This window comes from Pistacia vera, unplaced genomic scaffold, assembly GCF_008641045.1.
Source record: "Pistacia vera cultivar Batoury unplaced genomic scaffold, PisVer_v2 Contig169, whole genome shotgun sequence".
NCBI classification, from domain to species: Eukaryota; Viridiplantae; Streptophyta; class Magnoliopsida; order Sapindales; family Anacardiaceae; genus Pistacia; species Pistacia vera.
This window is the reverse complement of record NW_022195779.1, coordinates 662444-678928: the sequence shown is the minus strand read 5'-3', so window position 1 is coordinate 678928 and position 16485 is coordinate 662444. Positions and strand designations below refer to the sequence as shown.

The 16485-nt window shown below is 34.9% G+C and overlaps 2 protein-coding genes across 2 annotated transcripts; one reads left to right on the top strand and one right to left on the bottom strand.

Moving 5' to 3' along the window:
• The first annotated feature begins 5118 nt into the window (after window positions 1-5118).
• LOC116125605 (protein DCL, chloroplastic-like) lies at window positions 5119-10566 on the top strand. Its single transcript, XM_031411303.1, is given in 6 exon segments — window positions 5119-5223; window positions 6216-6255; window positions 6258-6284; window positions 6287-6320; window positions 7496-7610; window positions 10104-10566. Coding segments are annotated over 6 exon segments (492 nt in total). The 3' UTR covers window positions 10275-10566.
• Window positions 10567-13673: 3107 nt separating this feature from the next.
• LOC116125604 (protein BRASSINOSTEROID INSENSITIVE 1-like) lies at window positions 13674-14724 on the bottom strand. Its single transcript, XM_031411301.1, has 3 exons — window positions 14687-14724; window positions 13888-14213; window positions 13674-13780 (listed from the first exon to the last, which is right to left on the bottom strand). The coding sequence occupies exons 1-3, from the start codon at window positions 14722-14724 to the stop codon at window positions 13674-13676; spliced, it is 471 nt and encodes a 156-aa protein (XP_031267161.1).
• Window positions 14725-16485: the final 1761 nt, after the last annotated feature.

The window sequence follows — 16485 nt, the reverse complement described above, 5'->3', positions numbered from 1 at the left end:
ATGGACTGGCGTCCATCTTCTTTTTGTTTTTATTTAAAAAAAAATTTGTATTGCTTATGGACGCTAATCCATCTATTATGGATGGTGGTCCATTGAGGTGGACGACCGTTCGAAAATGTTGGACGGCCGTCCATTTATGAGAGTCTTTTATCATGTCTTACGTGACGACGTCCGAATCAGAGGTCAAGTATTTCGGTGCAATTTTTCAGTACCCATTTTGGTGTCTGTAGCATCGCTGTTATTTAACATATTCAGTTACAGTTGATGTTTTCTCCAATTAAAGCAAGTGCCTATTTTTTTGTGTTGTCTCCATTAGCTAACTTCCAAATTTAATGTATTGTTGCAAATTAACGATTTGTAAGTATGTTATAGGTATTTTTAGCTTAACTTAAATGCATACCATCTGCCATTCAATATTATTGATTATTCTATGTTGCTACGTGATTTTGACACAACAACTTTACAGTGGTAAATATTAAGAAATCAGTGAGATAATTATTAAGGTGATTGTGGTACTTATTCCAAGTAGCATGCAAAAAACGTTAAACAATAAATGAACAGTTGACTTTTTATGTGGTTCAGATGCTTAAAGCGAATCCTGCATCTATTGTTTTCTATGAGTATGTTCCTGGTCGTTAACCAGATTACAAGGTTGCGAACTGCGATCTGGTATTACAAGTGTTGGTGTTCTAAGGATTCTCTAATGTCAAGTCGTTATTTCTCGTAGCATGTCTTGTTATTTTTTTTGTTGAATTCAATGGATCTGATCCTGATTTTGGAGGGGGAGCTGCCTATTTATTTTCGTTGTGCTCAAGATAATGATTACAAACCCTGTAAGGGGTTAGTGTTGTGCAAATCTCTCCTATCTTCTCATTGGTTGAGAATTAAAATAATATCTTTAAATAAAATAGGGCTGGATAGGAGTGTGAACCAAGGGAAACCTGCATGGGGTCACGTGCGGTCAAGTGACCCCACTTGGGTTTATTTTTTAAATTTTTTTTTCAATTTTGCCCCATAAAAAACTACATTACAAAATTACAGTAAATTAAATTAATTAAAAATTTTGACTTTCTCTAATAATATATTTCCCCTTTTTTTCTCCAATCCCAACTTTTTCTCTTATCCAACGTGCCCTATCCATCTCTCAATCCTATTTTTCTCTAATATATATTAAAATTTATGCAATCATTTAATTTTGGTTAGTCTATTATTATGAAGATTTACTTAACTTACAAATGAACTTTCCAAGCACTACAAAAAAAAGATCAAGATATTGTAATGCTATGAATTTGGTTGAAGCATGTAAGCAAGCTTACAATTGATGGGGATAGGGATGAGAGAGTTTACTTACAAAGTTTGTTATTTTTTTGCCAAACATGACATTGATATTCAAATATGGATGACAAATTTTTTATGCAAGGGCGATCACAACGGAAGACTAAAGGTATCAAACAATGCATCATTACCGTATTGAAGTATTTAGTTGTCGAATAGTAGCTTCAAGAGTTGAATAATCGTTTCAATGAGATAAACATTAATTGCTTATTTGCTTGGCATGTTATGTCCAAATGAAAATTTGTTTGCTTTGATAAAAAAAAATTAATGCACCTTGCTTAACTTTATCTAGAAGATTTTTCTAACTTAGAACTTATAGCGCTTGACTCTCAATTTGTATTTGCATTGGATATATGCTCTAATGTTAAATTTATGGAATTGAATGAGATTGGAGATCTTGCAAGAGTGATGGTTGAAACTAAGAGGATAGAGTGTTTCTATAGTTTATATGTTGATAAAAATAACATTGATTTTACTAGTCGTCACTGCTAGTGTGAGAGAGCATTTTCAGCTAAAATGTTGTGAAGAATCGTTTGCGAAATAGAATGAGTGATTAAGGTTGAATGATAGTTTAGTTATGGTAATAGAGATAATATATTTGATAGTATTGATAATAAAGCATTATACAATATTTTCAAAAGATAAAATCATCGAGGGCAATTATAAATTGTAAAAACCTTCCCCAGTCAGGTATCCTCTGAATACCTCAATGAGAATCCAGAGACTTCGTCTGGGGAATGAGTTATATTAGAAATCTTGTGCAAAAATAAATAATGTCTGAAACATTACTGTAAGATGTACCGCAGCATCAAAATTTGTCCCTTCAAAATATAAATAAAAAACTTAAATTCATTTGGGCATCAATCAATCAAAAAATATTAATGTCATTTTCATTCATATGGTGGAAGCTTCAAAAATGTGTTTCAAAAACATTCGTCATTTACATTATTTACATCAAGGTGATAATAAATCATCCCCCTCACGTGTAGCCCCATTGTCTTAGCATCCTGTTCTGGTTTACCACAAAGCAATCAAAAATGAAAGGGAGAGCGTATCACTAATAAAGAATGATTCATTCATTCTAAATGTGATTTGACCTTCATTTAAACATATTATTAACACACTACTTATCTTACAATAGATATACTTCTTTTCTTACTAATTCATATGCTTTTCATCATTTTATCTATGACTATAAATATCAATGTGGTACACACTACAGAGTATTAAACATAGTACACACACATCACATGTCATGATATAACATCTAATATCACTAAATATTATCTAACATGAGTTATAAATCATCCCATGATGTAATAACATCGTAACTCATGTAATGCAACTAAATGCATATGAATCATTTAACGTCTAGTCGATCGGACTTTCTTAGCGTCTTAAGCACTTTATATCATATAGCCTCAAATCATCTAGAGCTCATATCATCGACAGTTGTGCTTACGCGTTATTAGCATCTAACATAATTCATCTTTCCTCAACAGGTATACGAGGATATGCTTATGCGTTATTTAGCATCTAAAGCATATATTCATTCCTCTCATCTAGCCTAAATTCATCTAGAGATCATATCTGAGAGGCGGCTTACGCGTTATTTAGCATCTAAAGCATAGTTATCTTCCTAAACATGTATACGAGGATATGCTTACGCGTTTTTATCGTGTCTAGATGCATCTCTAAAATCTTATGGCATATAAATACAGTTTTAGTGAGCTTAATACTTTTGATTCATATGGATTATCAATCCATTTACATTACCTCTTGCTCACCTTCATCATCTTAAAACATATATTACATGCATCTTCATGCCATTTCATAACATTAATCATGCATTCGCTCCATGACTATGTATATCTTTCAAAGATATATCTTTCAAAGATTCTAACTGACGGGTAAACATTATACACGGCTTAATTACAACGATACATTAATAATCAATTCATAATCATAAGAATTAATTATCTTAATCTTAAACTTTAACAACCAGAAGTTTATTCTCAGGCCATTTTCCCCATTTCTAAAATGAATTGGATCTTGGCCTAATCCTAAAAGTGATAGGGCTATGTCTTAAATTTTAATCCTTAAAGACCATTCATTTTGGTTTTTATAACTCAAGTTTGGTCAAAATACTGAAACATGTTAACATAACCTCTAAACTTACCAAATTCGATTTTTTTTCATATTAACCCATGCATATCAACTTCAATCGACATTAACAAATATGTCAACTTATGGATCAATTAAACCTCCCTTAATAGTGTTTAACATTTAAAGGAAGGATAAAACCTCACTCCCATGATCATTGCTATAACATTGTAAGTTAATGCAAACCACACATCAACACTTCTAATAGCAACCATTTAATACCATTTAGCCTCCAATACTACAAGTTTTGACAATCAACATCAATACTTCATTTTCTTCAATTAAACATACAACTCATAAAACCTAAATGGCAATAACTTCATGTTAATGAGTCAATTACACTTGTCATCAACAAATATGCCTTAAAGCCTAATTAAGGTTTCATTAAAATATACAAAACCTAGCAAATCCTAAAGTCATGGGAGTTTCCTTACCTTTTTAAAGATTCCCCCACCAAATCCTTGCCTTTACTTCTTTTACATCATTACTACATATATAACGTTAAACAACATCTACCCAAATCTTTAAATCCATCAAAACTAGGGTTTTTATTTGTACCTTAAACCTCTCAATTTAAGATCGAGGCTCCTATCTTGTTCTCTTGAAAAATTAGGCAAAACTTCTTTAAAACTTAGAGACATAAGTTGTTTTCATGGAGGATTTGAGAGAAAATGGAAGAAATGTTGAAGAAATGATATCTCCCTTGGCTTGAACGATTTCCTCTCATTTATAGGAAAAATTTTCATTATTTACCAAAATTATGCTGTTGGCCCAATTATTTTAATTATATAACTCAAGTCCGATTCTTCATATAAGGGATTTTGGTCTTGGCACTAAAACTAATATACTTAATTATGCCATTAAATGCAATTAAGCCTACTCATCCTTGACTTTTAAATGCTTATCCATAGGCAAAAGAATATTTTGCCCTTAATACCCTTTTATGGATATACTGTTCCAAATGAATTGCTATTTTGCTCTTAGTTAATTTTATGCTTTTTAAATAAAATTAACATCTAAATGACTATTTAGGTTGTGAGCAACCTTTCGACATCTGGGTATTACTAAATGTATTAGTTAATGAGATTTTATAATACAAATATTTGTGTTATTTATTTAGTTAATTGTACTTTACTCTTTGACCCCCCAAGTTTCATTCCTAGGTCTGCCCCTGGTGTGAACCAAATTCATTCACAGACAAAATACTTGAGGTCCGTTGATATTGACAGTATATTCTTCTTATCTTCAAGACGTGGACAGATCCTGGATAGTGTAAAATTTTCTGACTATGATTGGTGCTCGCTGACCATCAACATACGTTAGCTCTTATTTTAGACATAACACACAATCATATGTTATATTGAAAATTCGGAGTCCTTTTTTTATTTATAAAACTACACCTCATATTTAGATATTAAAAAAAAAAACCCTCATTTCTGTCACTCTACAAAATTAAAGGATAAAAGTCCATGGTTGAGGCTGAGGAGAGAGCAACCTTAAAATTGGAAGGGTGTAATAGATGGGACGACAGAACTCTCTCATGTAGACTATTCAACGCAGGAAAGCTGAAATAATAAAAGTGAAACAGACAAAAAAAGAGATTAAGAAAACAGTGAGATGATGGCCTCTCCGGCTCTCCTAGAGGCTAAGACTCTTAGTCATCATTGGGCCTACATACCCACACGAAAGAAAGAACTAGATTTCCGAGGGAATAGTGAGTATTTGGTTAGCGGATTCAAAATATTCAAGTTGAACATTTATAATAAAATTTGATGGGGGTAAAATTATAAATACATAATATTAAATTTATAAACAAATTTTACAAAGATTTATATACAAATTAATGTGACATAAAATGAATGAAAGAGTAAATATAAAAAGTAAAAATCTCATATCACTTTTTATTTATTTATTCCACATCAATTTTTATATTAAATACTTCGTAAGACTTATTGTACATGTAACATTATCTTATAAATATTAATAACTATTTTTTTTTAAAGTTGAATAGGTAATATAAATTTAATAAATCAAAATTATAAAAATATAAAAATAATCTATTTTTTATTTTTTCCAAAAATTTGAGTGACTTCCATTGAACTCAAATTTTATAGGGTGATTAAGTCTTTAGATCCGCCGCTCCTCCACCCTGAGTACTACCATCGCTCACCATAAAGTATAATAATCCAATCCCTACTCTTGAATCATATAATATAACCCCCACCATAATAATATGCTGCCTCTTATCCCACTTTTAAAAATTTATATTCAAAGTGCCAACCATTTATTTCCACTCAACTTAAAATGGATCAAAATCTCAATATCTCCTTCATATAAAAAAATTAATTCAAACCATCATTTGTAACTAAACTTAATGTGGGTTATAGCTCCACTCAAAGTCCAATTGATCTATGTCCTAAACCACCACTAAAGTAGGTCCATGTACCCAACACCTGATACGACGACCGTAGTAATCGATCACTAAACCCCGAGGAAATCACGGATCTCACCGCTCCACTAAAACTTCAATGGCCGCTCCTTTGCTACTCAGGGATCCGCTCCTGCGCCTTCGGCTGGCCGCCAGGCTCCTCGCCCCGCCCGAAAAACTATATGTTCAGCCACATCTTCCGAGCCGACTCAGCGGACGAGGAACGTAATTCTGAAGACACAAAACCACCGCAACAGTTCTTTACCATGAAGGACCCTCCCAACTACAGCAAGTGGACGATCCTGATTACAGGAAGTGGGAAGATAAAGAGATGAGATTCTTCGAGATATCCAGCCTATAATGTTTTTGCCAAAGAGATTATTCACTCCGACAGGTTAACCTCTATCGTATATAATATATATATTTTTGGGTGTGTGTGTTGGTGGTTTAGTGAATGTCTTACTGGTGTTACTGAGCTTAACTGATTAATTATGAGAGCAAATGCATGTTTTGTACTGTTTTAGGCTATGTGTATGCGATTCTTATTGAAAGCTTAAATTTATTTTGAATCAGTAACACTATTTAGTCATATGTTATTTATCAGGATCATTTGTGTTAAGCGTGCTAATATCTAATAAATCAAGTGCTATAAAATGTTAAGGACAGTGTGCTTTTTATTAGGTTAGGATACTGTCACTTGACATGATGAAACGAAAACGTAGTACACGTTCATTATCTGAAGTCAACTCCTAATTGGTACTTATCTCAAAACGCTGGTTAGAAGTGGTTGAGTTAAATAATGTTAAATAATTATTAAATATTATATTTTGATCCTAGCATGTTCAAGAAGAGATAATAGGCTAAAATTTCTTGTTTAGAAAAGAAAACTGTGGAGTGGCTATTTTTTTCTGAGCTCAGGGTTACATTCTGCTAATTGCTCAAAATATCTTGTTAAACGGATGAAAACTTCAAAGGGAATCAGATTATGCTGAAAACCAGGCTGCTTCCTTCTCCACTTTAAATTTTTTTAGTTGTCATTATTTAATTGGCATAAAAATTTGATAACAATGGGGTTCAATTTCTTAGAAGCCAGCCTTCTTTGGATCCATGGTAGTTTTTTAACCAATATTAGATTTTGAAAGATTGATGTGTGGCTTCATGCTCTATCAAGTTCCTCGTCATAGTGAATTTAGCTTGATTTTGTATAAGAAACTAGAAACTAAATAAATAAAATACTTTCAATTTTTAAACTTTTCACTGGACTGACAACTATAAAGGAACCAAGCAACTTCATATCCTGATATTTAAATAATCTCATAGAAATTTGTGATGCCATCAAAATTTTGTCCTGAGGTTGATCATAATATTCCCAATTCACAAAAATGTGTAGTAAGCATAATTTTTCAGATTTATTTGGCAGTTATCAAGGAGACTGTTGAATAATGCTTACTGGTGGTTGAAATTGGAGCTGATGGTCTTTGATGTATAGAGATTAATTACTCTTTATGAAACAATTATGTCTTCATCTTAAGTTATAATGCTATATTTGATTATATTTCCCGCTTCTAGGTATATGGACGGAGAACGTCTAACAGCAGAAGATGAGAGAGCTGTGGTAGAAAATCTTCTTGTTTATCATCCACATTGTGAAGATAAAGTTGGATCCGGTCTTGATTCCATTATGGTAAGTCAAAGTTTGCATAATCTATTATATAATTATGAGGCCGTTTGGATGGGGTTAATATTTGATAACTGGGGTAATATTTTTTTTAAATTGAGTAGATGACGATGTTTGGTTGATTTATAAAAGATAATTCCCTAAGTAATCCAATTTTGTGTCCCATGTTGCCCTCTAAACAGTTGAGCATTTGGTTCAAATTAGCATTATATTTGTTAATATTTACAAAACACTCAATTCACTCATATAAACCCTTTTGTCCTCACTTTTTAAATTTTCCGGACGACATTGCCCTTGTTATTGTCATTATAACCCTTTTGTCCTCACTTTTTAAATTTTCCGGACGACATTGCCCTTGTTATTGTCATTATTTACAGAAATGCCACAAAATGTTGTTGTACCTAGATCTAGCCATCACCGCCAGCCATCGTCAACCGTCGATGGAGACTGCCAAAAGTCGCCATAATGGCGTACGACTGGCCGTATATGGACGACCGTGCGTCGGTGAGGCCCTTTTCGGTCATGGATCATAGATACATGGTCAGAAATGGCCAGATCGTTTCACGGCCAGATCTATGGCCTTGACTGGCCGTATATGGTCGGCCGTGCAATGGTAAAACCCTTTCCGAACATGGATCACATATAAATGGTCGGAAACAACGAGATCTGGCCGTTTCACAGCCAAATTTGTGGTATTGCCTTCAGCTGCCCGCGGTGGTGGCTAGCTACCGGCAGTGGCTTGGGGTGCGTAGGGGTTTTTTTGTTAAGTTTAAACCGTTTTTGGTTGCTAGGGTGTTTTTGCTAAATCTGAAAAATAAGGGGTTAAAAGAAATTATTCAAAAAATACTATTATATTAACATATAAAAATGAGGGCAATTTAGTAATCTATATAACATAACCACCCATTTATTCTCCCAACTAAATATATTATTTACCTATTTATTCGAACTAACCAAACATATTTTCTAAATATTCACAGTAATCTTCAAGGTGATCTTTATTTCCATTAATATAATATATCTTTATAATAAAACATTATATGATCCAAACGCCCTCTATTGAATATTTTATTTTACCTACTGTAATGAATCTTTTGTGCTTGCTATTTTACAAATTATTTTACTTTCAATCTCCATTTTGGTCAATTGGGAGTTGCAAAAACAATTCAAACAATGTCATCTTCAAATACTCTGCATTCTTCTGCATTAATCCTTTACATTTTTTATCAATTAAATCCTCTGTCAAATATTGGTCACCTTGCCTATTTCTTGCAATTGAAGCCCTTGTTCTTTTTGTTCCTTTATCCTTTTTGCATCTTTGATTTTTGATATTCAAGCTCCAAGGAAAGGGGCGGTTGTTGCTCGTCATCCATTAGTTTGTTTGTTGTTTCTGCTCATCTTAATAAGTTTAGGAAGATACTTTAAAAAGATGGTTTTAAATGTATTTGGCCTGTCTTACAGGCAAGCTAAGTGTCTGTCTGACCTGAGTCCTGTATCAGTTACCTTACTATGGATCAGCTCATCGAGGGACTGCTGTCAGCTTGAGCTTCAACTGGACTTCAATTAAGCCAGACAATCAAAACACTCATATGATCCTCATCAATTTCGAAGATTCACCTCTGGCAGGACTTTGACCTGAAATCTTAAAGTTTTAACTCATGTACTTACTAATTGAAGTAAGATCTTTCTTTCTGACTAGGATGAATTTAAATCAATCGAACCACAAACATAAGATACACACACATGCATGTTTGCACACACGCGCTTAAACATGCACACAGACAGAGACACATCCACTTACCTTAGATCAAGTGAACTTCTGATTGTTTTAATTTTAGTAAAGCTTAGCCAAGCTGAAACTGTGGGAGTGGTGCTAGCTGAGCCCAATTTACATTCCTATCTGCACGTTTGAGACAGTTTAGGTACAACTTGGGCAGTTTAGTTGCATAACTGAGTTTTATTGTTCATCTTTGACTTCTTGGGTACAGGATTCTTTGAATTTCCCTGCAGACATATTTTAATTTGTCCCCTCTTTATGTGGGGTAGAAAATTTTGACTTTCAACATAAAAAATTAGAACTTTAATTCACGGATAAATCAGGTGATTACCTCTGATTGGTTTTCTTCACAAAGCTTGGTAAGATTTGGTGGGTTTTTGTCTCACATTTGATTGGCATGTAGATCTGTAGACAGAAATTTTTGCCTGCAGTCTGTCTCGCCTCCATTATTTGTCATTTGGAATCCTCTTTTCCCTATATATTTCTCACCTTTTTTTTTCTCTATTACTATTTGGATCTCTTCACAGTTTGGGATTTGTTAGTAACAGAACTGATTATTGTATTATTATAGGCAAATTTATTTAGGTACATGTGTTGGATATAGATGGCTGTCCTGGATGGCTAAATTTTCTCACTTCAGCTTATTTTTTGTCTGTTATGAGATAAAAGAATTATTTTCTCTATATGAAACAAATTAATAAGTCTTTTTAACTTCTCTGAAGGTTGATCGACATCCTGAATACAGGCATTCAAGGTGCCTGTATGTTGTTAGAACCGATGGTGGATGGATAGATTTCTCCTACCAGAAGTGTCTTCGAGCATACATTCGAGATAAGTATCCATCCTATGCTGAAAGATTTATTCGAGAACATTTTAAACGTGGTAGTGGTTGATATTTGTTAATGCGGTTGCTGATTCCGGTCTTGAACTATGATTTTGGTGCCAGTGTAGACTGATGTGTACTAAAAGATTTAAAGTTTTCATGCGATTCGGGGATGGGTCCATGTTATGGGTAATCTGCATACAATATATAGCCTAGATCTACAGATTGTCAATGTAGTAGATAATTGTTGACTGGCACTTGAAGTTTTGGACAAAGAAAATGATTGAAATGAACATCACTTTTTTTTTTTCTTGGAGCATCGCTCTTGTTGGATTTGCATGTATATTTTGCTCATTTGGTCCTGAGAATCCAATTTTTATAATTTTGTAGGGATTTTCAGATTACTAAATTCTATTTGTAAAACCTTTTTTTGACCGACGGGTCAATTTCAATTCAGGATTAGAATTTGATGGTTTATTACACATTGCAAACACTCTATTACCTCCAATTATATAAACCATCTGAAGGTCATAATAACAGTCAACCCCTATCATACCTGTTCCAAGAACAACATATTTATGTACTTATATATTCCTTTTCCTGCAAGTTGTAATGTTATGATGGATAGTGTTTTCTGCTACTTTGACGTCTCTTGAGGCAGAAATGTGATGACATTAAATATCGAAGAGTAAACGACATGTTCCCACCCGAGGTTTGATGAAATCCAAAAGTAATACTCCTGGTTTCATTTATTTCAGATTCCCACCCTTAAACTAACAGTGTTAATCACTGTTGGATTCTAAGGAGGGCAATTACCAAACTACCCTCCCATCTTCGTCTTCTTCTTCATCTCCCATTTCTTCTCTTCTGCCGCTTCTCTCTCCCTTCCATAGCCACAGCCACAACCACGCTCCTCTCTCCCTCCCGAAACCCCAAAGTCACCACCACCACCACCACCACCCACCGCCATTCCACCCATCTACCGCCATTGCAATCCCTCACCACCACCCGATTTCGGTCCCGCTACCCTCCCATCTTCGTCTTCTTCTTCATCTCCCCTTTCTTCTCTTCTGTTGCTTCTCTCTCCCTGCCACAGCCACAACCATAGCCACAACCAAGCTCCTCTCTACCTCCCGAAACCCCAAAGTCACCATTACCATCACCACCACCACCACCCACCACCATTCCACCCATCTACCGCCATTGCAATCCCTCACCACCACCTGATTTCAGTCCCATTTGGCTCGATCTCGGCTCTGTTGGCCGTCCTCATCATCACCACAAACACCACCACCCTTCCACCTCCAAAACCTCCATTTTCCCCAGCAGTGGTAGAGGAGAAGTAGTTGGTGGAGAGAAGAGAAGAAGAAAGAGAGAAGAAAAAGAGGAGAAGAAGAAGAAGAAGAGGAAGAATCTGTTGGAGAAGAAGAAAGAAGAAAAAAGGAGAAGAAGAAAAGGAGAAAGAATATGGAAGAGAGGAGAAGAAGAAAAAGAAAAGGAAAAGAGAAGAAGGAAACCAGTCAACAGTGGTGAGTTGAGAGAAATGGGTTTTGACACTTTTACCCTTAACCTTTTAAAATAAAAGAAACAGTGTTAAATTAAGGGTGGGTATCTGGAACAAATCAAACCAAGGGTATGAACCTTGGATTTTGGTAAACCTTAGGTGGGAACATGTCGTTTGCTCAATATCGAATCATCTGGATATTTGGTCTGATGGGTCATGTCAGATTTTAACCTACATTATTCACTGAGTGATTCAGTGATCAGGCGTGTGATGGTTTTACGAGGAATTCTTTTGGTACTAGTAAAATTATAATTCCACATACAATTTATGGAAACTAATAGCTGCAGACCCACGGTGTTCTGGTCCCCACTTCAGTAGTTCTTAAGTAGTTGAGGCAGGATTTGGGCGAGTCGAAAGAGTCAAGCCCAGCTGGGCTCGTTGTCCAGTTGTGAAAAAACTGTCATGCATGTTATTATTTTGGAAGACAGACATATCCTGATTATCGAGTATTCCAGGCACGCTACAGTTTGATGGCATGCCAATCGACGCCGAATTATTATGGAATTTATCTTCCAATAAAGACAATTTGGGTTGTTTGAATCTTCTTGCTATTTATTCTTTCATGCAGGTGTTGTCCTATTTTTTTAAAACAGAATTTTAGCTTTGGGCTCCAACAGTATGAAGGGCTAGAAATTAGAATTTATCTTCCAACACGGGTTGATCATGCACTCTCCTCCTTCTCAGTGAAAAGAAATAAAATAAAAAGAATATATGATAGGAGGGAGGGCTTACTGTGAGCAGATGAGGGCGTTCACTTTGAAATTTGAATTATAATTCTTCTGCCATCATACTTCCTTCCACTATAAACAATATTTTATCCGGAATCACTGTATAAAATCTGATGAGTATTAGACAAGGTTACAAGGATTGTCATCAATTTTATAGCAAAATGAAAGATAATATGAACCATCCTTTCATTGTTATACAATCAAAGTATTTGTAGATTTATGAGAATTTTCAAATTTAAATCAACATTCTATCTTATTATTTTTCAAGTTTTGTCTGCAAACCTTATCACTCATGTAGAAATGAAAAATCTTTACAATCATTTTTAACATGTGGCTATTTTATACATTACATTTAAAAAAATCAGATGTGGGATGTTTCAAAAATAACAACTTCATTCACCAAATTTTTATATTTGTCAACATTTCTAAAAATTTCCCATTTATTTTATGACTTTGTGATTAATAAAAATGATAAATTTAATAAGAATCTAAACAAAATTACTTGTATTTATTTAACCAAAAATGCTATATCCACCGACAGATTGGTACCGAACAATTGCACCAAAATATGTGGATGTTGCCACGTTGGATGATAGAACACTAACTTAAATGGACGGTCGTCCAACGGTTTTGGACGGCCGTTCATACTCCTGGACGACCGTTCATAGTGGAATGGATGAGGGTCCATAAAAAGTAATTTAAAAAAAAAAAAATTTACAAACGATGGACGGTCGTCCATCACATGCGAACGGCCGTCCCTATAAGGGAAGTCAAACTGAGACTGCATTCAGTTTCCTCTCAGATTAAACTGAGAGTTATGGACTCTTTTTGCACTCCGTGTTTGGGTAGTGCACGGTCACCCTGCTCAGCCATAAATGGCTGAATCTTACTCTTCTTCAAACCCTCCGGAAACAAAAGTGAACACAGACAGTTCAGTAGCAATAGAGGCTGTTGCGGCTGCGATAGCATGAGACTTTTTCGGCCATCCTCTTTGGGCTTTCTGGAAGACGGTTGAGTGGAGAGAGATTTGGAAAGTGAAACTTTATGCAATCTGCCATCTAGTGGAGATGGCTTCGCGAATGGGCATTCGGAACCTTTGGGTAGAGTTTGACTCATTATATGCAGCCAAGATGATTAAATCCCAATGCAAGCCCTACCAACCTCATTTGAAACAACATCAAGCTTCTTCTGGTCCTCCCCTGAATCTTGACAGCACCTTGAACGCCACCTCATTTGAAACAACATCAAGCTTCTTCTGGTCCTCCCCTTGAACGTTGACAGCACCTTGAACGCCAGTCAAGTTGGAAACACTGTCTCTCTGAACCAAAGAAGCTATCTGCTTACAAGTCGTAGAGAGGCTTGAAAGCACAATAGTGAGCTCCTACAATCACCCAGCTCCGGCGGGATGCTACCATAAAAGGAGTTGTTACTGAGCTTGAGAATTGCGAGGTTTGAAAGCTTACCAAGCCACCGAGGATTCTCACCACTCAGCTGGTTATTCGACAATGAGATCCAAGTCAAATTGGTGCAGTTGCTTAAACCAGAAGGCACTGGTCCCGACAACTGGTTGAAGTCAAGAATCAATGTCTGCAATGTTTGAATGTTACCAAGCTCCTGTGGGATCTCCCCATGGAGATTATTCAAGCACAGCTTCAAATCCTGAAGCTTGGACAGAGCCCCCAAGCTTGAAGGGATAGTTCCAAAGAGAAAATTGAAGCTTTAAGTGGAGTGAAACAAGCTATGAACAGTTACTAAGAGTTCGAGGAATGGAACCAGTAACATTGTCTTCTCTTGACATTAACGTTGTTGCAGTTACTGGGACATGAGACAAGTGTTTTGGTATCAAACCCAAACAGTTGATAAGGAGAGAGACGAGATAGAGAACGAGAGCTTGATAAAAGAAGTTGTGGTGAAGATGTAGCTGAAGTTGAAATTTAAATATTTTTACAGCCATATGGACGGCCGTCCACATAAGATGGACTGGCGTCCATCTTCTTTTTTGTTTTTATTTAAAAAAAAAAATTTGTATTGCTTATGGACGCTAATCCATCTATTATGGATGGTGGTCCATTGAGGTGGACGACCGTTCGAAAATGTTGGACGGCCGTCCATTTATGAGAGTCTTTTATCATGTCTTACGTGACGACGTCCGAATCAGAGGTCACGTATTTCGGTGCAATTTTTCAGTACCCATTTTTGGTGTCTGTAGCATCGCTGTTATTTAACATATTCAGTTACAGTTGATGTTTTCTCCAATTTAAAGCAAGTGCATCATTTTTATGTTTGTTTGTCTCCATTAGCTAACTTCCAAATTTCAATGTATTGTTGCATAATTAACGATTTGTAAGTATGTTATAGGTATCTTTTATGCTTTAACTTATAATGCATACCATCTGCCATTCAATATTATTGATTATTCATATTGTTGCTACGTGATTTTGACACCAACAACTTTACACGTGGTAAAATATTAAGAAATCACGTGTGAGATAATTATTAAGGTTGATTGTGGTACTATTTCCACAGTAGCATGCAAAAACGTAAAACAATAAATGAACAGTTGACTTTTTTATTGTGGTTCAGATGCTTAAAGCGAATCCTGCATCTATTGTTTTCTTATATGAGTATGTTCCTGGTCGTTAACCAAGATTACACTAGGTTGCGAACTGCGATCTGGTATTACAAGTGTTTGGTGTTCTAAGGATTCCTAAATGTCAAGTCAGTCTATTTCTCGTAGCATGTCTTTGTTATTTTTTTTGTTGAATTCAATGGATCTGATCCTGATTTTGAGAGGGGGAGCTGCCTATTTATTTTCGTTGTGCTCAAGATAATGATTACAACCCTGTAAGTGGGTTAGTGTTGTGCAAATCTCTCCTATCTTCTCATTGGTTGAGAATTAAAATAATATCTTTAAATAAAATAGGGCTTGGATAGGAGTGTGAACCAAGGGCAAACCTGCATGGGGTCACGTGCGGTCAAGTGACCCCACTTGGGTTTTATTTTTAAATTTTTTTTTTCAATTTTGCCCCATAAAAAAACTACATTACAAAATTACAGTAAATTAAATTAATTAAAAATTTTGACTTTCTCTAATAATATATTTCCCCTTTTTTTCTCCAATCCCAACTTTTTCTCTTATCCAACGTGCCCTACTCCATCTCTCCAATCCCTATTTTTCTCTAATAATATATTAAAATTTATGCAATCATTTAATTTTGTGTTTAGTCTATTCATGATGAAAGATTTACTTAACTTTACAAATGAACTTTCTCAAGCACTACAAAAAAAAGATCAAGATATTGTAATTGCTATGAATTTGGTTGAAGCATGTAAGCAAGCTTTACAATTGATGAGGGATAGTGGATGAGAGAGTTTACTTAACAAAGTTTGTTATTTTTTTGCCAAACATGACATTGATATTCCAAATATGGATGACAAATTTTTTATGCAAGGGCGATCACAACGGAAGACTAAAGGTATCACAAACATGCATCATTACCGTATTGAAGTATTTTAGTGTCCTAGATATGTAGCTTCAAGAGTTGAATAATCGTTTCAATGAGATAAACATTAAATTGCTTATTTGCTTGGCATGCTTATGTCCAAATGAAAATTTTGTTGCTTTTGATAAACAAAAATTAATGCACCTTGCTTAACTTTATCTAGAAGATTTTTCTAACTTAGAACTTATAGCGCTTGACTCTCAATTTGATATTTGCATTGGATATATGCTCTAATGTTAAATTTATGGAATTGAATGAGATTGGAGATCTTGCAAGAGTGATGGTTGAAACTAAGAAGGATAGAGTGTTTCTATTAGTTTATATGTTGATAAAATTAACATTGATTTTACTAGTCGTCACTGCTAGTGTAGAGAGAGCATTTTCAGCTATAAATGTTGTGAAGAATCGTTTGCGAAATAGAATGAGTGATTAATGGTTGAATGATAGTTTAGTTATGTATATAGAGAATAATATATTTGATAGTAT